The sequence below is a fragment of the Hoplias malabaricus genome, chromosome X1, assembly GCF_029633855.1.
Source record: "Hoplias malabaricus isolate fHopMal1 chromosome X1, fHopMal1.hap1, whole genome shotgun sequence".
Lineage (NCBI taxonomy): Eukaryota > Metazoa > Chordata > Actinopteri > Characiformes > Erythrinidae > Hoplias > Hoplias malabaricus.
Window position 1 is genome coordinate 12,200,933 of NC_089818.1, and position 23,585 is coordinate 12,224,517.

General features: G+C 46.3%; 1 protein-coding gene across 1 annotated transcript in view; it reads left to right on the forward strand.

Moving 5' to 3' along the window:
* The window catches only part of LOC136676101 (retinal-specific phospholipid-transporting ATPase ABCA4-like), an 87,300-nt gene that overhangs the window by 22,273 nt on the left and 41,442 nt on the right, over positions 1 to 23,585 (forward strand). Inside the window, exons 18-26 of the mRNA XM_066652959.1 lie at positions 416 to 637; positions 1,137 to 1,314; positions 1,397 to 1,528; positions 1,864 to 2,003; positions 4,177 to 4,314; positions 9,337 to 9,518; positions 10,368 to 10,467; positions 10,563 to 10,768; positions 12,176 to 12,230. Of these exons, the coding sequence (XP_066509056.1) occupies positions 416 to 637; positions 1,137 to 1,314; positions 1,397 to 1,528; positions 1,864 to 2,003; positions 4,177 to 4,314; positions 9,337 to 9,518; positions 10,368 to 10,467; positions 10,563 to 10,768; positions 12,176 to 12,230 (1,353 nt within the window). The remainder of the gene's footprint in view (positions 1 to 415; positions 638 to 1,136; positions 1,315 to 1,396; positions 1,529 to 1,863; positions 2,004 to 4,176; positions 4,315 to 9,336; positions 9,519 to 10,367; positions 10,468 to 10,562; positions 10,769 to 12,175; positions 12,231 to 23,585) is intronic.

Genomic DNA, 23,585 nt, shown 5'->3' on the forward strand with positions numbered 1-23,585 from the left:
TTTTTTTTTTTAAGTTCAGTGATGCTTTATTGGCATGAATGTAGTGAGATACACTGTTGTCAAATCAATAAACTAGAACAAAAAAATGATCATTGCATAGAAATTGGGGGAGGGTGTTCCCCCAACTTCTTAATTGTGAGGTTGGGTCACAATTAATCACAAAAAAAGAGAAATCACAAATTATTTACAAGATTAATGATGATCAACATAGAAGGTCAAAGAAAACAAACAAACAAACAAACAAAATTAATATAACAATGTAATAACAACAATGTCAGTAAATATTAGTGAGTGGGCCCACTGGTTTCTCTCAGGTAGTGACAGGCTGCTACATATCTTTCTTTTTCTCACTCTTTCATTCTCACTCTCTTTTCTCTCTCTCTTTCTTAATTCTCTCTCTGTCTCCCTCCTGCAGGTCCTGAGACTCCTCCAGTTCAGATGGTGGAGACCCCGGAGTATGGAGAGACGGTGGGACAAAAGGAGAGTCCCGGGGCCGAGCGCTCAGAGCCAGACTGTAATGGCTCCAGGAGGCAGTGTAAACACCAGGAGAGACGACAGAGACTGGAGAGGGAGAGAGAAGAACAGATGAAGAGAGAGGAAGACCATTCTCGGGATGAGAGACCCACAGGCAGCACAGGTCAGAGAGGCAGGTCTGGACCGAGAAATCACTGACCCCACAAAGGATTATAATCTTCTTAATTCAGATGGAGGGAAATGAGTTTTTCATCACATACATTCAGCAGAGGAGGAGTGGAGTGTGTGTTATTGACCCAGACAGCAGCCACATTCAGGCCAAATCTCACTTTTGGCTCATACAATTATGGCTGTGGCTCATGTTTGGTGCTCCAGATGTGGTCCAAATATCATGAGCCGGGCTTGACTTGGGTTATGGCGAATGTTGTGTGGGTGGGACAGACTTGGGCAAAATATCGATTGTAACACACGTCCTGACCCATTTAATGTGGAACTGTGGCTGAGATGAATCAGCAAGACTTGGGAAGGGGCTTGAGATTAGGGGGTCACGACTGGAAAGAAAAATATGGGACAGGGAAATAAAGGAAAAGGCAGAGACGGGGGTGGGACATATTTACAGTGGTTATGTGAATGTTATAGTTACTGAACCCTGTTCTCTTCAGGGGGTCCCTTCTTCGAGGCTGAGCCCGATGGTCTGATGGTGGGGGTCTTGGTGAAGGACCTGGTTAAAGTTTACTCTGGAAGCTCCAAGCCAGCGGTGAACTGCCTCAACATTACCTTTTACGAAGGACAGATCACTTCCTTCCTCGGACACAACGGCGCGGGAAAGACCACCACTCTGTACAAATCTTAATAATGATAATATTAATAAAAATAATATATTGATATAATGCTTTTCTAAAACCTTCTCCTGCTCCCTCAGGTCGATCCTCACCGGATTATTTCCACCAACATCAGGAACTGCGTATATCAATGGCAGAGACATTCGGACAGACATAGATGCTGTCAGACAGTCTCTGGGCATGTGTCCTCAGTACAACATCCTCTTTCCCCAGTGAGTTCACGGCCCAACACTGGGAGCTCTGAGCATTCACAATTCAGGCCAAAGTCTGGGGAAATTCCTAAGTTTGTAATTCCTGCCGTAGCTCAATAGGTCTGATCTCAGTCTGATATTGTCTCCTGTCTCTCTGATCTGATATAGTCTGACATTGTCTCCTGTCTCTCTGACCTGATTTGGTCTGATCTCAGTTTGACATTGTCTCCTATCTCTCTGATCTGATCTTGTCTAATGGCATTCCATTTATGAACTTGCCTCTCTGATTTTGTGCGATGTGATCTGATCTTAGTTTGTCTGTCTCTCTGATCCTATCTGATTTTGTCTAATCTCAGTCTGACGGTGGAGGAACACATCCTGTTCTACTCTCTGCTGAAGGGGCGTGACAAGAAAGAAGCAGAGCAGGAGGTTGAGGACATGCTGGGGGACCTGGGTTTACCCAACAAAAGAGACGACCAGGCTCACAACCTGTCAGGTGAGTGAGGACACTGGGACACTCCTCTGGACCAGACCACATTAAACAGCTCACTAACACAGTCAGGTGAGTGAGGACACTGTGACACCCCTCTGGACCATACCAACTTAAACAGCTCACTAAGGCAAGACAAGTTTATTTAAAGAGCACCTTTTGTACACAGTCGCAATTCAAAGTGCTTTACAGAGCGATACAGAAATATTGCAGTAGAATTTAGAAAGAAAAAAAAAACAATTAGAAAGTATGAAATTGAATTAAAACAGAATATATAATAAACAACAAACATGATAAAAAGCTATTCAATAAAATTTTAAATTATAAAAACAGAGTAAAAAGGGGACAGTTATTAAAATGGTGCTATAAATAAATAAATTAAATCTACATTTTTAATTCAATCTAAGTGTAGTGCTACTTAAATGCACAGGAGAACAGGAAGGTCTTTAGTCTAGATTTGAAGATTGTAATATTTGGGGCAAATCTGATGTCTTCTGGGAGTGTATTCCAGGTGCAGGCAGCATAGTGACTGAAAGCTGCCTTCCCCTGTGTGGTTCTGACCCGGGGCACCACTAGCTGACCAGTCCCAAGTGATCTGAGGGGCCACTGGGTTCATACACTTCTAGCAGATCTGAAATATATTTTGGTCCGAGGCAGTTTATTGATTTATAAACAATTAATAACACTTTAAAATCAATTCTGTGTTTAAATGGCACCCAGTGCAGTGACCTGAGGACAGAAGTAATGTGCTTGGTTCTCTTGGTTCTGGTAAGAGTTCTAGCTGCTGCATTTTGGATAAACTTCAGCTGCCTAACTGTGGACTTGGGAAGTCCAGTAAGGAGATCATTGCAGTAGTCCAGCCTGCTAGAGATGAATGCATGAATGAGTTTTTCTAAGTCTGGTTGTGACATATACCCTTTGAGTTCTGATGTGTTCTTAAGGTGATAAAATGGACATTTGTTATTGCCTTTATTTGGCCATTAAAGTTGAGATCCTGAGTCCAGGATTACACCAAGATTTCTGACTTGGCCTTAGGCTTTAGAGCTCTGCTGTTAAGCTGAGTAGTGACCTCAAGTCTTTGCTCCTTGCTGCCAAACACAATCACCTCTGTCTTATGTTTGTTTAGCTAAAGGAAACTGTCCTGTCAAGAATTGATCCTTGTGGAACACCGCAGGTCAATGATGTTCGTTTTGATTTATAATTACCACTAGCAATAAAGTAGTCTCTATCCGCTAGATATGATTTTAACCAGCTGTGAACTGTTTCTGAAAGCCCTGCCCAGTTCTCTAGTCTCTCTAAAAGGATGCTGTGATCGACTGTCTCAAATGTAGCATTAAGTTCGAGAAGCACTAGCACAAATATTTTACTGCTGTCTGTGTTCAGACAGATGTAATTTAGGATCTTTATGAGGGCAGTTTCTGTGCTATGATGTGGACAGAAGCCTGACTGGAATTCATCATAATAAAAATGTTCATGTAAAAATTTGCTGAGCTAAATAAAACAACTAAAAAAAACAGTCTAAATTGCTCTTTTTTAAGAGAGGTTTGATTACTGCAGTTTTTAATGCTTGAGGGAAGATCCCTGAAAGTAGAGACCCATTTACTATTTGCAGTATGTCCTCAGATAGACAACAGAATACTTCCTTCATAAAGTGTGCAGGCAACACGTCTAATATGCATGTGGATGGTTTTAGATGCTGGACAGTTTTATCTGTTTTCAGTTTTATCAGATCAATAGCAATGAATTCAGACAGGGTACATTTCAGATTTTGAGGCTGTATCAGAACAGCTCTGCTGTCAAGAGACGTATTGAAGATCACTTGCCGGATGTTTAGAATTTTATTGCTAAAGAAAGCTGCAAATTCATTACATTTTTCCACAGAGAGTAGTTCTGGGTTTACCTGTGGTGGTGGGTTTCTCAGCTTATCAAATATTTTTAATAATGAGCGGGTGTTGTTAGAGATTTTACTAATGATCTCAGAGAAGTAGGTTTGTCTGGTCTTTGTAACTTCCAAATTGTATTTTTGGAGTTTCTCTTTATAAATTTCCAAGTGAATGTGAAGTTTAGTGTGCCTCCATTTACGCTCACTAACACAGTCTCATGCAGCATTTCCCTTCAGCAGCAGCTGTGCGAAAGCATCATATTTTTAAGGCATCCCATTTCTCTCTCTATGTTTAAGGTGGGATGCAGAGGAAGTTATCTGTTGCAATGGCATTTGTAGGGGGGTCGAAGGTGGTGATTTTGGACGAGCCGACCTCAGGGGTGGATCCTTACTCCAGACGCTCCATCTGGGACCTGCTCCTCAAATACCGTTCAGGTACTAATTTAATTTAAATTATTTAAAATTACACTTATATAGCGTCTTTATAAAAACCCAAAGACGCTTTAAAAGAGGGCCAATCCATATCTGGGCACACACACATTCACTCACAAACATACACACATTCATTCACATACATACTCAATCATTTATACACCAGGACAGTTATTATAGAAGCCAATTCACCTAACCTCCATGTTTTTCTTTTTTTTTTACTGTGCTTGTGGTTGGAGGTATGACCCTGAGACATAAGAAACATACCTGGGGATTCCACCTTCTGAAATCTAGTCTTTAATTTAATATTTCTCATTTTCAGACAGTGAAGATTACTTGTGATTTTCTAGGAATTACTTAAGGAGTTTAAATATTAGGAGTACAAATAAGTTTTAAAGTTTTTATTGTGTATTATAAATATGTAATTAAAAACTCAAACATTCTCCTCTCTTTTGTCATTTTATGGTCACCGTTGTGTAGAATTAAATATCATAATTATAATTTTATTTAGCAAAAAAATAACCAAAAATGAAGCAGTGTGAAAATTCCATGTGAAAAAAATATTAGTGACTGAATTTCTTATGAGCTCCATCTGTCACGCCTTCGTCCTGTCAGTCTGTTGTCCCTGCCATGTGCTTTATTTGCACATGGCTCTGTTTTGTTTATGTTCGAGTCTCCGCCTTTGTTCCGCCTCCTCGTCCGTGTCATGTGTTACCCGTCCTCGTTATCTGTCCAGGTGTGTCTCGTTTGTGTGAGTATTTAAGCCCTCTTGTCTCTCATCCGTTTGTCGTACATTTCCCCTTTATCCTGTGTTTAGTTGGTCACGCTATTTAGTCTGTCTGTCTGTCTCTAGAGTTTCCCCGTTTCTTCTCCTTTTTCGTCGTGTCGCTTTTCGTCCGTCCGTCCTGTTCTCCCTGTCCAGTTTCCTTTGTTTTATTTAGCTTGTTTGGCTCCTTGTTTGTTTGTGTCCTGTTTAAGTATCGTTGTTTTGTTTATATTAAATTATCCCGTGTTTTAGCGAATGCGTCCGCCTCCCTCAATCCGCCCCTCACTCCTGACAGAATGTACGACCCCCAGGACGCAGCTAACACAGCCGAAATATTGGACGAAATCCTTAAACAAGGGGAGAAATTACTGGCCAGAACGGTGGGTGATCAACCCGCTGTTTTACAGTCTGTTATGGGAGTTCCTGCCGAATTCGAAGGCGGTCCCAAGTGTGATGGATTTATTTTGCAGTGCAAACTTTATTTTCAGTTTTTAACCTGTCCTGCTCCTCCCGACCTGATCCAGGTCATGTTCCTTAAATCCCTCCTTAGAGGAGAAGCGTTGAAGTGGGCAGAGGAACTACTAAAAGAAAAAGCCTCAACCCTTACTGTTGACTCATTTTGTGGACTTCTAAAAAGACGATTCTCACAACCAGCTCCCGAGGACGTCTCTGCAGGAACCCCTGCTCCCGAGGACTACCCCCTCAGGTCCGGGGAAATTTTTGGGGGGGGGTTAAGGGCTGGTACTGTTGGCCTCGTCCCTCAAGACAAAGGAGATGAGGCTAACAGGGGCGCCTTCAGAAAGCCCCACAAGTGTGCGCCCACCAGACCTCCTAACCGTTCCACAGCTCCAGTCCTCGAGAGCGCGGCACCTCCAGCCGCGCCTATCTTCGTGAGCGCGGCGCCTCCAGCCGCGCCTGTCTTCGTGAACGCGGGGTCTCCTGCCGCGCCTGTCTTCGTGAGCGCGGCGCGCGCCTCTCCTGCCTCCGAGGACGACGTCGCTGCAGGTTCCCCTGCCTCCGAGGACGACGTCGCTGCAGGTTCCCCTGCCTCCGAGGACGACGTCGCTGCAGGTTCCCCTGCCTCCGAGGACGACGTCGCTGCAGGTTCCCCTGCCTCCGAGGACGACGTCGCTGCAGGTTCCCCTGCCTCCGAGGACGACGTCGCTGCAGGTTCCCCTGCCTCCGAGGACGACGTCGCTGCAGGTTCCCCTGCCTCCGAGGACGACGTCGCTGCAGGTTCCCCTGCCTCCGAGGACGACGTCGCTGCAGGTTCCCCTGCCTCCGAGGACGACGTCGCTGCAGGTTCCCCTGCCTCCGAGGACGACGTCGCTGCAGGTTCCCCTGCCTCCGAGGACGACGTCGCTGCAGGTTCCCCTGCCTCCGAGGACGACGTCGCTGCAGGTTCCCCTGCCTCCGAGGACGACGTCGCTGCAGGTTCCCCTGCCTCCGAGGACGACGTCGCTGCAGGTTCCCCTGCCTCCGAGGACGACGTCGCTGCAGGTTCCCCTGCCTCCGAGGACGACGTCGCTGCAGGTTCCCCTGCCTCCGAGGACGACGTCGCTGCAGGTTCCCCTGCCTCCGAGGACGACGTCGCTGCAGGTTCCCCTGCCTCCGAGGACGACGTCGCTGCAGGTTCCCCTGCCTCCGAGGACGACGTCGCTGCAGGTTCCCCTGCCTCCGAGGACGACGTCGCTGCAGGTTCCCCTGCCTCCGAGGACGACGTCGCTGCAGGTTCCCCTGTCTCGGTGATGGCGGCACCCGCCGCTCCTGTCCCGTTGATGGCGGCACCCGCCGCTCCAGTGTCCGTGATGGCGGCACCCGCCGCTCCAGTGTCCGTGATGGCGGCACCCGCCGCTCCAGTGTCCGTGATGGCGGCACCCGCCGCTCCAGTGTCCGTGATGGCGGCACCCGCCGCTCCAGTGTCCGTGATGGCGGCACCCGCCGCTCCAGTGTCCGTGATGGCGGCACCCGCCGCTCCAGTGTCCGTGATGGCGGCACCCGCCGCTCCAGTGTCCGTGATGGCGGCACCCGCCGCTCCAGTGTCCGTGATGGCGGCACCCGCCGCTCCAGTGTCCGTGATGGCGGCACCCGCCGCTCCAGTGTCCGTGATGGCGGCACCCGCCGCTCCTGTCCCGGTGATGGCGGCACCCGCCGCTCCAGTGTCCGTGACGGCGGCACCCGCCGCTCCAGTGTCCGTGACGGCGGCTACGGCCTCTCCTGTCCCCGTGACTGTGGCTACGGCCTCTCCTGTCCCCGTGACTGTGGCTACGGCCTCTCCTGTACCCGTGACTGTGGCTACGGCCTCTCCTGTACCCGTGACTGTGGCTACGGCCTCTCCTGTACCCGTGACTGTGGCTACGGCCTCTCCTGTACCCGTGACTGTGGCTACGGCCTCCCCTGTCCATGTCCGTAGGTCGGCCCGAAGGACTTCAGGGCCGATCCCCAGAACTGTGCCCAGGCTGGTTCCTCAGACTGTCCCACAGACATTAGCCAGTCCTGGGCACTCCCCTGTTATTTTGGTTCCATTGTCTGTCCCTGTCCTGGTTCCCGTCTCTGTCCTTGTCCCAGTACCCGTGTCTGCCTTTGTGTCTGTCCCGGTCCCTGTTACTGTATTCATGTCTGTCCCCGTAAACGTCTTGGTCCCTGTTCCCCTACCAAGTCCAGTCCAGTCTCCTGTCAGCCCTGTCCAGTCTACGTTTCAACCCCCTGTCCTGTCTCATGTTCAGTCCCCTGTTAGTCATGTCCAGTCTCCGTATCTGTCCAATGTCCAGTCTTATGTTCCTATCCTGTCCAGTGTCTTGTCCCCTGTCTCGTCACCAGTCTCTGCTCCCGTCCATTCCCAGCACCCAGTCCTGTCATCAGTCCCGTCTCCATTCCAGTCCCCTGTCAGCCCTGTCCAGTCTATGTTTCAAACCCCTGTCCAGTCTCAAGTCTCGTCACCTGTCCAGTCTCAAGTCTCGTCACCTGTCCAGTCACCGTTTCAACCCTCTGTCCTGTCTCCGTTCCAGTCCCCTGTCATGTCACCTGTCCTGTCTTCTGTCCAGTCACATACCCCTGTCCAGTCTAATGTTCCTATCCTGTCCAGCGTCTTGTCACCAGTCTCTGCTCCCGTCCAGTCCCAGCACCAAGTTCTGTCACCTGTCCCGTCTTCTGTCCAGTCCCTGTTTCCATCCAGTGTCATGTCCAATGTCAAAAACTCTGTCAAGTCCCATGTGTCCACTCCTGTCCTGTCCAGTCCGTTCTCGTCTCTTGCTGCCCCCCTTTGTCAGTCTCCTGTCATGTCCCAAGTCCCGTCTCGTATATTCGGTCCTGTCGTGTCCCCAGCTCCTGTGTCGGTTCCCGTCCTGTCCTGAGTCCTGTCACCTGTTGGTTTGTTGTCCTGTCATGTTTTTCGTGCCCTCTCCTGCGCCAGCTCCTGGGGGGTTTAGGAGTACGCGCCCGGGAGTTGCGCGTTCTTGGGGGGGGCATCTGTCACGCCTTCGTCCTGTCAGTCTGTTGTCCCTGCCATGTGCTTTATTTGCACATGGCTCTGTTTTGTTTATGTTCGAGTCTCCGCCTTTGTTCCGCCTCCTCGTCCGTGTCATGTGTTACCCGTCCTCGTTATCTGTCCAGGTGTGTCTCGTTTGTGTGAGTATTTAAGCCCTCTTGTCTCTCATCCGTTTGTCGTACATTTCCCCTTTATCCTGTGTTTAGTTGGTCACGCTATTTAGTCTGTCTGTCTGTCTCTAGAGTTTCCCCGTTTCTTCTCCTTTTTCGTCGTGTCGCTTTTCGTCCGTCCGTCCTGTTCTCCCTGTCCAGTTTCCTTTGTTTTATTTAGCTTGTTTGGCTCCTTGTTTGTTTGTGTCCTGTTTAAGTATCGTTGTTTTGTTTATATTAAATTATCCCGTGTTTTAGCGAATGCGTCCGCCTCCCTCAATCCGCCCCTCACTCCTGACACCATCAGGAATAAGCACTGCAAAAGCAAGTGATGGATTTGTTTTGTTCTTGGGTATAATATTGTATCCAATATTACATTTCTTCTTTAGAAGATGGGGATTTTGAGGTTAGAGATTGTGAATAGCATATTATTGCTTAATTTTTAGATTATTTTTGTTGAATAAAATGATAATTGTGATTTTAAAATAATACAACAGTTACCATAAAATGACAAAAGTGATTACTCCATCTACAGTAGAATTTAAGTGTGTGGTGCTGGAGAGGTGCAGGCTTTAGCAGTAAAACTGGTTGTTTATTGTATGTAATACATTAACCTGTCTCAGGCCGGACGGTGGTCCTGTCCACTCACCATATGGACGAGGCGGATCTGCTGAGTGACAGAGTGGCCATCATCTCTAAAGGCCAGCTGCACTGCTGTGGTTCCCCTCTGTTCCTGAAGAACTGTTTTGGGGTGGGGTTCTACCTCACTTTGGTCCGACGCATCAAGGACCCACGGAAAAGAGAGGTCAGTTCCTCCAGACTTTAGAGCACTATTCATTCACACAGTAAAGGGCCCGGCCCAAGAGTACGGTCCTGCCATTCTCCTCTGGTTCTCCTCTGGTACTGACCTTAATGGAGTGCTCCCTATAAAAAAATTATTTATGTTGTTATTAATTAAAGTACTTTTTAATTTTATTCCTTATTTTACACTGTTTCCTTTACAGAATTAAACTGGTTTATTTTCCTTAGAGAGGATCTCCTACACACGGTAGCAGTCATGTTAACATCAGGTGTAGTACAGTATCTCATGCAGATCCATGGGGCAGTTTAACACCACTTTCAGAATGAGAAGAAGCAGTTGTGGAGAAAATGATGACATGCTGCTTTAAACAGCTTTCAAATAATGGGGGAGAAAAAAGCATAGGCTTCGGCTGAGGTAGGACGTGTCCTTGGTAGGACTGTCTTATGAAAGCTCCCTTTTAGTAACATAGGTCACACTAAATGGAACAGTTCTAGGAGGCTGCGTTGTGACATCACGGAAAGGTTGTATATGCATCAAAGCATATATTAAAACATACTTCAACCTTAAACACCCAAATTTTATTTCTGACCTAATTTGACATAAACTCAAATAAATAAATTATGTTACTCATAATATTTGAAGAGTTGAAATGAAGAGTTGTGCATGTAGTTCCAGTTTTAGGGTTAAAATGTGAGCTTTTATATGAAGGGAGTGGATTTAAATGAACAAAATTGGGACCCTGCAGTGGGGCTGACTATATAATCTCTGTAGGTGACTGTGTGTGTGTTATATGTGATTTGTATGTGTCTTTATGTTTTCCATATATTTAATGTGTGTGTTGTGTGTTGGCAGAACGAGTGTGACTGTGCGTCTGAGTGCTCCTGCACCTGCTCCACCTGCACAAGGTACAAGGAGGAGACTCAGGGACTTTACCTGGAGAGAGCTCTAGAAGGTAAGTCACACTGGAATTAATCTCCCTACATATACCTCGTAATCTCACACCATCTCCCTGAGCAATGATTTCCCCCTCCTGTTCCCTGTCCCCAGGTGACGTGGACAGCATCACCAGTCTGATCCATCACCATGTCCCCGAGGCCCAGCTGATTGAGATGGTTGGTCAGGAGATGACCTACCTCCTGCCCAACAAGGGGTTTAAACACAGGTCCTATGCCAGTCTGTTCAGAGAGCTGGAGGAGACACTGGGGGACATGGGTCTCAGCAGTTTTGGCATCTCTGACACATCCCTGGAGGAGGTACGGCTCTAACATCACAATGGTAAAAGATTTTGGGGACCCTGGGTACATGCTGGGGACCACTCTGCTCTGTCAAGGCTGTGACAGCTGGGACACGGTGTTTTATTTGCAGGAGAGACAAGAGAGCAACAGCTCATCAGGAGGAATAGCAGTGTTCTGGCTCCTGCTTTATGGAAGTAGTGCCACTGTGTTGATTATAACATGAGTGTTCTGTGTGTTATGTTATCGCTCTCTCGTGCTGCCTGCAGTTCAGACCCAGTGTTACAGCTAAAGGTTCGAGAATCACTTGACCAACCCCTACACTACTGAGTCACCACATGTCCAGTGCTGCCATCCAGGGACATTGGGTAGAGGTTCAGCTTGAGGAGGAAATCCTTCATGTGTTCATGTGATTTATGTGAGAGATTATCAAGGTCTTTAGGATATGAATGTCATGTTTAAAGAAGGTGATGTTGTTTGCAGATAAAAGAGAAATCCATATTTATTAAGGAAGTAAGGGATAAACAAATGCAAAAGCCAGAAAGTCAATCACAAAATCTGAATAAACAAGGCGACCAGGGGGATATTGCACAAAGTAGGATTTGCCCAAAGACCAAATCATAGATATAGTAAGAAATAGTAATGTCCCTCAGCTCTGTTGCTATTGGACAAGTTTAAACTTGGGCTTAAATAAGCTGGCTAAACTGAGAAATCCTGCTTTATGGAATATCCCCCATATCCAAAAAAGTGTGAATAAAAAAAAGAAGTTAAAATACAAGCATAAGGTCAAAATCAGAAAAAAAAATACACAGCAAAAAAGAGAAAACTTTATGTTCAGGGAAAGGCCAAACTCAGCAAAGTTACCACTAAAGCCTGGGCTTTAATACAGACTATAATGATCTATAATGGTGAACAGGTGTATTAATTGTGTGAATTGGAGAACTAGAAAACATTATCATTGGCTGCTGTGTCCAGATATTGTTCCTGAGGTTTCTGGGAATTCTCTGTTCTGAGGGAGGTGTCATGAACTTGGTGTTGTAGTTTGATGATGAACCGGTCTCGGTTTTGTCCAGCTCTTCTGGAACTGGTGTTGGTGTTGTCTGGCTCTGCTGTGTTTTCCACCTCCTGGTGGAAACTTTTGTTCCAATAACCAGAAAGATGATATGCAGAGCTGCACCAAACAAACCTAGATTACTTTCACTGGTGACAAAATTATAAACAAGCAGTGTTTGATGGGTGGAGCTAGAGGCGGAGCCAGACCAAACGGGATATATTCCATTGGCTGTAGTAAAGATGATTGTATTTTAAAGTTAAGAATCCAAGGTTAAAGCTGGTTTCAGAGCAGCAGGGTATCATGTGTTGTTCTCTCATATCTCCTGTTACATGCTGCAGAAATACAGCTGTTCATATAGGTTTCTCCTCTCTCAGATTTTCCTGAAAGTCACTGCGGATGGAGAAGCAGCGAATGGAGCCATGAACCTAGGTAAATATTCTTATACTTGTCCTTCACTTTCAGCATCACCCTCAATATGGCTCCTTAAAGATAAATCATATTAAATCTGGAGGATATCACTAACACTCCTTGTTCTGAGGTCACAAGAACACATACAAGGCCAAAAGGTTAGTAAACCAGCCGGAAAAATGGTGTGGGAGGAGTGAAGGAACATCACTTTTTCGTTCCTCAACATCCACAGCTGAATAGCCCCTGAACAATACACCGAAGCCCCAATTCAACCCTGGTTGTTTGCTCCTAATGCAAATATTTTTGTAAATAAACAAACAGTGGCTGTAATTGGACCCTCTGACGAGTGTTATTATATCATTATTGATAATGTATCACATCTGATTGGTTCCTCAGAGCAGTGGATGCTGCTGCAGGGGTGACATGTAAACACTGTGGGTCCTGAAGGTGAACAGAAACAAATGAACAACAGATAAAAACTGTTTTCGCTTAGCGTTCCCCAGCAGCTTAATGCAGACAGTCAGCCAGGGCAGTGTCTGAGCGGCTGTGCTTTACTGTAGAGCATTGAGACTAGTCTAGACCAGGCTACACAGCTCACCGAGGAGGGACAGAGCTCTTCTGCACTCTAAAATATATGAGCATCATTCATAAAACCTTTGTAAGAAAACAGAAGCAAACTGTGTTTAATTTACGTGGAAATAGACATTCCCAAAAACTTTTCCGCCAGATTCAGGAAAACTGCGTAAATACCAGAGCTGTATATGAAACTATGCCCTATTTACTATATAGTGCCCTATATTGGTGTTCCACCATTTTGTAGAAGTGTCTGAAAACATAGTGGACAATTTTCAGAGCATTCAAACAATCCCACAATACAGTGTAGTTACAACCCATGTACACTAACAGATTACCCATAATCCACAGGGTTGTTTGCCAAAGACTCACATGAGGTAGTGTCCTAAATCATTCACTAACCTCCTGAATTCAGTTCCCTATAATATTGAACTATATAGTGAATAATATATATAATAATAAATATATATATATATATATATATATATATATATATATATATATATATATATATATATATATATATATATATATATATATATAGTGAATAATAATATGTGAATAGGGAGCCATTTCAGACACGGTATATTTTTTAGTAGAAAGTGTGTATGTTAGTGAATACCAAATATGTTTCTTTGCAATTAACATACCATTACCATAATCAGGGGTGTATCAAGCTTTTCAAAAGTGGGGGTGTTCTCGGATGGGGAAGTAAAATTCATTCATTCATTCATTCCTTATATGTAACCGCTTATCCCGTTCAGGGTCTGAAGCCTACACGGAATCATTGGGTGCAAGGCAGGGACACACCCTGGAGGGGGCGCCAGTCCTTCACAGGGCAATACACACACACACACACACACACACACCTCTGGACACTTGTTCACAAGCTTAGCAGGATGGCTTTGGACTCCCCTCTAAACATGTCAAAACGCAGCGGTTCACTGGAAAGAACCAAGGTTCCAAATCGGGAACGGAACCAGTTCAAGAACCAGAGTTCTTTTCGTGGAAAAGCGCTATGGTTGACAGAAACAAATCAGTGTTCCAATTGGTTTCCACCTCATCCAAAACACCCACTGTCACATTTGGAACCTCAAAAGTGTTTGCTCTGGCACATTTTAAGCCGTTTGAGAGGTACTGTTTCACACATTCACTACATTTGATTTACAAATGCAAATCTTTTTTACACATTTAAAAATTATTTCTATACATTACATATATTTTTTTCCACATTTGCGATTTTAAATTATTAAATTGTTATTATTGTTGTTGTAGTGCATTCGAAGATGTCAGGGTCGAGGGGCGGATTGAGGGAAGCGGACGCACTCGCTAAAGCACAGTATATTTAATATAAACAAAACAACGATACTTAAACATAATGAAAACAAACAGGGAGCCAAACAGGTTAAACGGGACACGAGGAGCAAATCAGGGCAAAACGGGACAAACAGACTAAAGAACGAGACGACAGGAAATGAAACGACAACGTGGGAACTTACAGAGACAGACTGGATACCACGACTGACATGACAAAGAATGAGAGAACAAGAGAACACGACAGACTTGACATGATACAGGGAACAATAGAACAATGACCAACAAACAGGAAGTGTAGGAAGGGGACTTAAATACAAGACACTGACGAGACGCACCTGAGACAGATAACGAGAAGGACGGGTTAACAGATGACAGACGAGGAGGCGGGACAAAGGCGGAGACTAGAACATAAACAAAACAGAGCCATGTGCAAATAAAGCACATGGCGGGGACAACAGACTGACAGGACGAAGGCGTGACAGATGCCCCCCCCAAGAACGCGCAACTCCCGGGCGCGTACTCCTAAACCCCCCAGGAGCTGGCACAGGAGAGGGCACGGAAAACAAGACAGGACAACAAACCAACGGGTGACAGGACTCAGGACAATACGGGAACAGACACTGGAGCTGGGGACACAACAGCACCGAATATACGAGACGGGACATGGGACATGACAGGTGACTGACATTGGACATGACACAGGATGGAAACAGGGACTGGACAGAAGACGGGACAGGTGACAGGACTTGGTGCTGGGTCTGGACGGGAGCAGAGACTGGTGACAAGACACTGGACAGAATAGGAACGTTAGACTGGACAGGGGTACGTGACTGGACAGAAGACAGGACAGGTGACATGACACTAGACTGAAACGGAGACGGGACTGGAGACTGGACAGGGGATTGAAAGGGAAACTGGACCGGAGACAAGACAGGTGACTGGACATTGGACGGTTACGGGAACTGGACGTGAGACAAGACAGAGGGTTGAAACAGGGACTGGACAGGACTGACAGGGGACAAGACAGAGGGTTGAAACAGAGACTGGACCGGAGACAAGACGGGTGACTGGACATTGGACGGATACGAAGACTGGACATGACTAACAGGGGACTGAACCGGGGGTTGAAACATAGACTGGACAGGGCTGATAGGGGACTGGACAGGACTCACAGGAGACTGGACTGGACTTGGTAGGGGAACAGGGACGAAGACATTCAGGGGGACAGACACGAACACAGTGACAGGGACTGGGACAGAGACAAAAGCTGACATGGGTACTGGGACAAGGACAGAGACAGGAACCAAGACAGGGACAGACAGGGGAACCAATATAACAGGGGGGTGCCCAGGACTGGCTAATGTCTGTGGGGCAGTCTGAGGAACCAGCCTGGGCACAGTTCTGGGGATCGGCCCTGAAGTCCTTCGGGCCGACCTACGGACATGGACAGGAGAGGCCGTAGCCACAGTCACGGGGACAGGAGAGGCCGTAGCCACAGTCACGGGGACAGGAGAGGCCGTAGCCACAGTCACGGGGACAGGAGCGGCCGGTGCCGCCATAGTCACGGGGACAGGAGCGGCGGGTGCCGCCATCACCGAGACAGGAGCGGCGGGTGCCGCCATCACCGAGACAGGAGCGGCGGGTGCCGCCATCACCGAGACAGGAGCGGCGGGTGCCGCCATCACCGAGACAGGAGCGGCGGGTGCCGCCATCACTGAGACAGGAGCGGCGGGTGCCGCCATCACCGAGACAGGAGCATGTGCGACGACGTCCACGGAGGCAGAGGAATCTGCGCCGTCGTCCACGGAGACTGGAGAACGTGCGACTACGTCCACGGAGGCAGAGGAATCTGCGCCGTCGTCCACGGAGACTGGGGAACGTGCGACGACGTCCACGGAGGCAGAGGAATCTGCGCCGTCGTCCACAGAGACTGGAGAACGTGTGTAGTGGAGTATGGACCAAATATGAATACCAGATCGAAATGAAGAAATGAAAAGTTTTGGATTAAAACTTTTCCAGTCTGAATAGGACCTTTCCTCTGCGACCAAGTCACATTCCAGAGGACTGTCTGTGCCCGCGGGGGTCAAAGCCCACACACACGCACACTCATAAGCTAAGAGCATCAAAGAACCCTTTAAAGCAACACATGGCCCCAACAACCCCGTCTCTCTTTTAACTAACAGGAACTGTCGAGATAACTAACTTAAAGAGACAGGAACCTCAAACAAAGGAGAGAGCTTTTACGGCCCGTTTTTATGACAATGGCACCTAAATGTCTAATCCTTATCTTTCACGGAGATCAACAGATGTTCAAACCAAAGTGACCTCGAGTGAACTCCCGTGAATCAACAGCTGAAGCACGAATCAACAGCGACACCAAATGGACACTGGCGAAACTACGCCTCGCTCGGAGTCGCTGGAAAACAATAGCGGAAAATAATCAAACTCTGATTATTTGTGTATTAAACCTATGTATTGATGTCACTTTCTGTACCCTCAGATGAATGCCTACCTCCTAATGAAATGTGTATATTGTGGACTGTTTTCTATCATGAAGAGAAATCCTACCTCTGAATAGGATTAAACGAACTAATATACTTTCCCAGCATAGCATCATAAATGGGACGTAAAGATGAAACCTTATGTAACTGTCTGATGTTAATAGTCCAATGTACTCATTGTTATATGTTGATAGCGGGTATAAGAATTTTGATATGAGAAATTCATATTCTTTATGTGAGAATCAATGATTCAAACTCCCTTCGACTCTCTCCCCCTAGCGAGAGTCACGTGAGACTGAACTCGCGTCCAATCAGAAAGAGGACGCCTCCCATTAGGGCGTGACCGCGCCAGCCTTGAAAATAGCAGCTCGACTGCTCACATCCAGTTCGAAGTTTTGAAGAGTCGCGAGGACTCTACAGAAGTAACGGACCACGAAAGAAAGTGGAAAGAGAGAACAACCACGAGGAGATCCGAGAAACTTTGAAACAACAAAGAAACGCTCTCGTCTCCACGCCGACAACAAACAAAGAAAAACCTCTCAGACTTCAGAAAAAGCTTACGAGAGACGTCTCGAAATTAGCTAAGAGTATGAAGTTTTACTAATACGTCGAGTAATTTGAATATCTTTCTTTTCTTTTAATCTTGTTTATGTTTATTACCTATCGAAGTGTGATCTCACGAGTGATCAAAGCGGGTGAAACTTATTTGTGGCCAAAGTAAGGTATCAACCGTTTGAGTAATCGATAACAGATATATTAACGTTATAAGCTGATTCCTGAAGACATCAATCCTGGAAAGCTGAACAACGAGACTAGCTAATACTCTGAAAAAGCCTCTCCACTACGGTGGAAAACCAGCCACGCCTGTGAAAAACCGAAGAAGGGAAATCTCGATCGACGCAGCTCAGCTCGGAATCGAGAGTCTTCAAATCGACTGTAAAGAGATCCTCCATAAGCGGGCCTGCTTCTCACCACGTGGGAACGACGAGAACACCCCGGGACACGGAGATTAAACAGCAGGACGCGACGGCTCGGTGAAACGGCGAACGAGTAAGCTAGCGTATTTAACACCTTTTCAGGAGCTGATGTCTAAATAAACCCTCTTTATAATTTACCATTTATTAACCTTAGTTAGCAACAATTTAATCACAAGACAGTAGTGCCTAGCTCACCTTTAAGCTTGAATCAGTTCCCCCTGCCGGACACAGTGAGATTACAAGGTTGTGCTATGTTAATTAAATACTTCTCTTTATTAATAAAACTCTCATTATTTGAAATCACAGTGTTTGCAATTTGTTCATTAGAATTTCTGAAAATCCGGAAGAACTCATTTAGCATGATTATTATTCATTCTCAAACTAATTATTAATGTTCTAATTGCTTAAACCAATTATAAATCTTAATTAATTTCATTAAGTCAAATATCAGAGGTTGAAGGAGTTTGAATAAAGTCAAGGCTATAAAACAAATTATAAAATTATATGTATGTATTTGTGGTGTACCTTACTACACTACATATACGAACCATTATAAATTTTTGGCGCCCACGCGAGGCAGGAAAAAGGCTTTTTAATGAGCAAACTGAAAAACACTGAAACAATCAGCTTGGGTTTATGAAATACTTTACGCTGTTGTGTTACTGAATAACGATTGAGATTCAAAGCTTGATGTGGGTAATTTCGTGTTGTGTTTGTTACTGCTGAAAAACTGTTCTGTGATATATATACCGGTTAGAAAATAAGCTTGGTTGTTTTTGAAAGAGCGCGGCTCTGCGCCATTTTGCATGCATTAAATTGAGGCCTAGGCACGTCTGAACTGCGCGAAATTCCGCTGTAAGACTTTGCCGTCGGATTCGACCTCCCGCCGCGAAACTCCGGCGAAGTGAGACCACCGAACCGAACACCCCCGTTCGTTTTAAACTGGGTCGCTACCAGCGTTAATAACGAGATCGCGCGCTAGGCGATTGGGAGGTTATTAAACAGCCGAAAATACGGCTTGTATGAAGAGCGGTCTGCTCTTGTCAGCTGTTCCTGTTAAACTGAACTCGTATTCAGAAAGGAGCGAACCCCTTTGAAGGGGCGGAGCTGAAACTAAGGAGGGAAATTCAAAACGCCCCCAAAACAGAGGAAGACAAATTCCCTCTTGTGGTATAAGTGCGTAATTGCAGGGAAAAATACTTCAAAACTAGCGTCTATTGAAGCGTGTCCTCCCGTGCTCCTCCTTGTGGTCAAGTGGTGCTACCCTTGACGTTTGATTCCCGTACACCCTCTAGTGGTTGGGAGGTTGTCCGCCGAGACAACATAAGTGTTTAGCAGCCCTCTGGTGTTTAAAAGTTGTCATTACAGATGAAATTCTTTTAAAATACCTTAGTGTAAAATCTCTGTTCCCCTTTTAAATTGTTATTTTTATTTTTGATAGAGTATCTGAGCGTTTAAAATCTTTATCCCATTTTAGATTTTAATCTGATAACGCCCTCTAGTGTTGAAACTTCCCGCTACAGTGGAAATTCCCACTTGTGTTATATTGTGTCTGCCCGTACTGTGTCGATTGGGATTCCCACCAGCGCCGACTGGTGTCCATTGCTGCTATTGCATTGTAACTTGCTTGTCGCCCTCTGGTGTCCTAGTCTGGTATTAAAATTTAAGTTCAACTTAAATACTGAAGCTCGCTGTTGCCATTCAGACTTACCTTCAGTACCCTCTGGTGGAGAAAACTTGCTATCACAATTGAAATTGTCGACCAGTTCACACTGATAAGACCTGGTATCACAGCTCTAGTGGCTGTCTCTAAACTCTGCACATCTGAATAATTACAAGTAAAGGCTTGGAAGCATAATAAGTTGGTACAACTACAGCAGACAGTGTGCAGTAATTAGAGATTGACACTTTAACTTGATACCAGATCACAAACGCAGTTAAAAGAGAGAGTCTTTTAATCTTGCTGTTCTTAATAATTCTTTAATTTGGAAAATTCTTTTACTTTCATAATTCCTTAATTGGAAATTATATCTAATAATAAACCTCACTTAATATTAACATTCCTTCATCCAAATTTTTCGACAATCCTTTAATTCAAAATTTTTAATAATTTTAATTATTGAAAATTTTTTTTTTCTCTCTCTTCTTTTATTCACTCGCGCATAGCAACTTTCACTCCACCCTCTCCTACTAACAGACTTCCCTTAGAGATTCACAAGTGAACTCTAACACCATACATACTAGCAGTTACTCTTAGAGCACTCGATACAGGTGAATTTAGTTCAGATTTAGTTAAGAAAAGGGATTAGCGGAATTAATCCTAACTAAATAGAAGTAAGTTACACCTCGCGGTTAAAACACAGCTAACATGGCAGAAGGGACTTTTTCCTCGGAAGTATATATAGAAGGTTTGTGGGATGAGGCATTCTCTGTTCTGACCAGCATCACCAGTGATGTGATGCCGGGACTCGCAGAAACTGTGCAGAAAACCTCACAGGCCCATCGTGACCACATGGTGGCTAAGTGGGTAGAGAACCACTTAACCGACATCCTCAAGGGCAAGCCCCTAACTGAGGCATTAGGTCAGATAGCCCTCCTCGCTGTAGTACAGCTAAGAGCCAGCGAACGTGAGCTTGAGGTATCAAGGCGACAGCAGGCAAAGGTAGAGGCAGAGCTAAGTCGACTTCAAAGCGAAATAGCTGAAGGGAACACGCTGCCCCAGGTCACACCCGATGTGCCACCTAGTGCCGCTACAGAAAGACAAGGCCAGCAGGAAGATAGTGAGGATCAGGAACCAGACTCAGGGACCGTAACCTTTAGAGCTGCTGCAGCACCTCCTCTGGTATCAACGGGTATTTCCCCTTCCCTTGTGTCTCCTGTCAGTCGTCCCTTACAACGCCCTGCTAGACCCAGAGCACTGCAACCCAGTGTCTGGTCCCCTCAACCTTTACCCTCTCACGGTCCCTCATACAAGGACCTAGATAAAATCGCGCGTAATATAACCCGCTTTGATCCCAAACCTGACGGTTCTAATGATATCTTTTCCTACCTAAAAGATATTGACTTTTACCTCCAAAGGTTCCCCGGGATCACCATAGATGACAGACTATATGTGATCAAACTGACCTCCAACCGAGACGTCAGTAACTTCATTGAACGTCAGCCAGACTATGTAAAAGCGCGATATGATGTGCTGTGCCAAGCATTGGAGGAAGAATTCTCCAATCACCTGTCACAGACCGGACTGGCCGCTGCTTTGAACATAAAACAGCAACGCCAGGAATCCCCTCAGCAATATTATAACCGACTCAGACAGGCGTACTTCGGACCTAGAAATGACTCCGGAATGGAGGAAGAGTTAAATTTCAAATCACTATTTATCCAAAACCTCCATCCCCACACCAGTCATCAGTTGGGAGTCTCAGCTTGCCCTCGCACCCTGTCTAGCAGACAGCTGCGCGATTTAGCACTCAGAGGTTTCCTAAAATCCCAACAAATTCCCAACAGGCGGTCCGAAACACCCCAAGTCTTTAATGTCGACTCCCACTCCTCACATTTAGAGTTAGAAGGTGCCACCCAGGCCGATCCACAAAGATCCACCCTGGACCCTTCCTCCACTCCGTGGACCGGTGAGGGCCCGAAACCTCATCCGCCCTCACACCAATACAAGCGCTACCCTCCTCGCAGGCCAGACAGAAATCACGACAAAGATTTCTGGAACCCTCGGGACAGGGCTGGGTATGGTCGTGACTATTACCCTGTAGAAAACCGCGGTGCGGGCCGTGGAAAACCATCACATCCCCATAAGGGATATGAGCGAACAGCTCCGAACCAGCTTTCTAATTCCTATAGAGAAAAGAAAGAAAAATACTGGTATCAAAATAAAGAAAATCACGCTAAAGACAAGCTTAAAGACAAGGAACTCAGCTCTAAGGAGTTAGAGGACATCCGCCGAATGCTTGTAATGATTTGCAAAGAGAAAAAGAAAAAACCTGACGTTCTTTCTATCACCTCTTCGCGGTCTAACCCAAAGCCATCCTCTAACACCCCAGAAATGTTAGAAAGTTATGTAGGAGAAGTGACAAGCGAAGCTCCGTCTTCTAGCGCACCGTGCAATCTCCTCGTGACCCAAACAAACACTGAAAACCCGATGATACAGGGGGGTGACTCGCAACCACCCTCCAGTGCTGTTTTAGTTGTTCAGTTAGACGGTAAAGAAGGTTTAACGCCAAATGACCCTTCAGTCATTGAAGGCGACACACCTGTCCGACAATTCATGGGACACCTAACGGAGAAAGGGGTTGCACGCAAATTCTACTTGTCCACCATTGTGGAGAGAAGGCTAGTACATGAGGCCCTGTTGGACACTGCATCAGATGTCACGCTCATGTCTTCCGCCTTGTTCCACCAGGTTCGAGCCATTGCGCGGCGTGAAAATCGCGAGATACAGCTCCAAAACTGTTCTCTTAAAATTCAGCCGTATTCACATGCAGGCCTCACTATCCAGTCTATGGCACTAATACACTTAGCCATTGGACCAATGACCTTAGTGCATCCAGTCCATGTGTCTCCTCTCGAAACAATTCCCTTCCTCATCGGCAAAGATCTCCTAAATCGCTTCGAACCACTGATTGACTTCAAAAGGTCAAAGATCTGGGCACAAGTGCGTGAGCCTTTACCCATCTGCACCCCACACCACCGGGAAGCTCAGTGTTGCCGCCTCGAAATCCGGCCTGAATCAATAGGAGATCCACCAAGTCAGATCCCTCACTTCGAGGAAGAGGAAACTGAGCCCATGGCGGCCACACCAGAGACAGCAGTCTCTCCCTGGCCCCCTAGTGCCATGTTAGAACAACGGAACACATTCCTATGCACTTTCACACAGCCGTCCACAACAGACGCTCCAGGCCTTCCCATCGTGAATGGTCTCACAATGCAGGACTATCATGTAGACAATGCAGTTCTGGCTCTATGGACCGACCAGTCCGCCATAAGCCAAACCCTCTTTAACACTCTGCGCCTCACTCAACCAAATATTCCTTTGGTGAGCAGTCCTTGTCGCTTTCCTCTTAACCTGACATCAAAAGCAATGTCACCCACTGATGGAATTTGTGCTTTAACCGTCCAGTGGAACAAAAGGGTAATCACCCATTATTTCTTAGTCGTCCCTAACTTGCCGCACGACGTTTACATTGGAAGTGACTTCTTGGTGCGCCTCGACGTCCACGTAGACACCCTCAATAGTGTACTGTGGTCTTTGACTGATGTTTCAACGGAAACCTGGTCCTCCGATCTCAGCAACCTAGGCTCAGGACAAACTATTCCCGAGGTATGTCAGGTCACTAACCAAGGTTCACTTGTGGTACCTGCGAACGCAGCAAATGTACCCATCCGCTTAGTCATGCGACCTGGCCAACACTTAAGCCACGCGCATGCACTTTTCCAACCGTCACCTCAGTTCTTCGAACTAGGCCTCACCCTCGAAGCCACACCTTTGGTGGAGACGCGAGCAAGATCCACCTATCTATTCGTACGGAACGAAACCACTCAACCCTTAACAATCCCTCACTCATCTCCTCTGGGTTGGTTAGTCAGTACGAAATTCCATGACTTTGAGTTGCGAATTCCGATCATAGGACCAATGCCTGAATCCCTGCTTCTTGACCATGCAGAATCAAAGGTGTTCTACACTCATCCGACGCGAGCTGTTGCTCTCTTCTCAGCTCTGGACATGAGTAACGACGCCATTTGCAGGATAGATCTCGCTGACGACAATCAAATGACGATCACGGTTCTTTCCATAGATTCATCCCCGGAATCCTCCCGGGAACCATCTCTTCTTCCCGAAGCGGGAGAAAACACTTCAAATCCACGTACTTCAAAAGAACTATCTGACTCCGAATTTCGTATCCAAGTCGAACAAGTTCTAAAGGAGGCCGACGCCCTCCAAAGCAAAGAAGAACGTGAGAAACTGTGAAGTGCTCCTTAAATATCAAAAATCTTTTTCC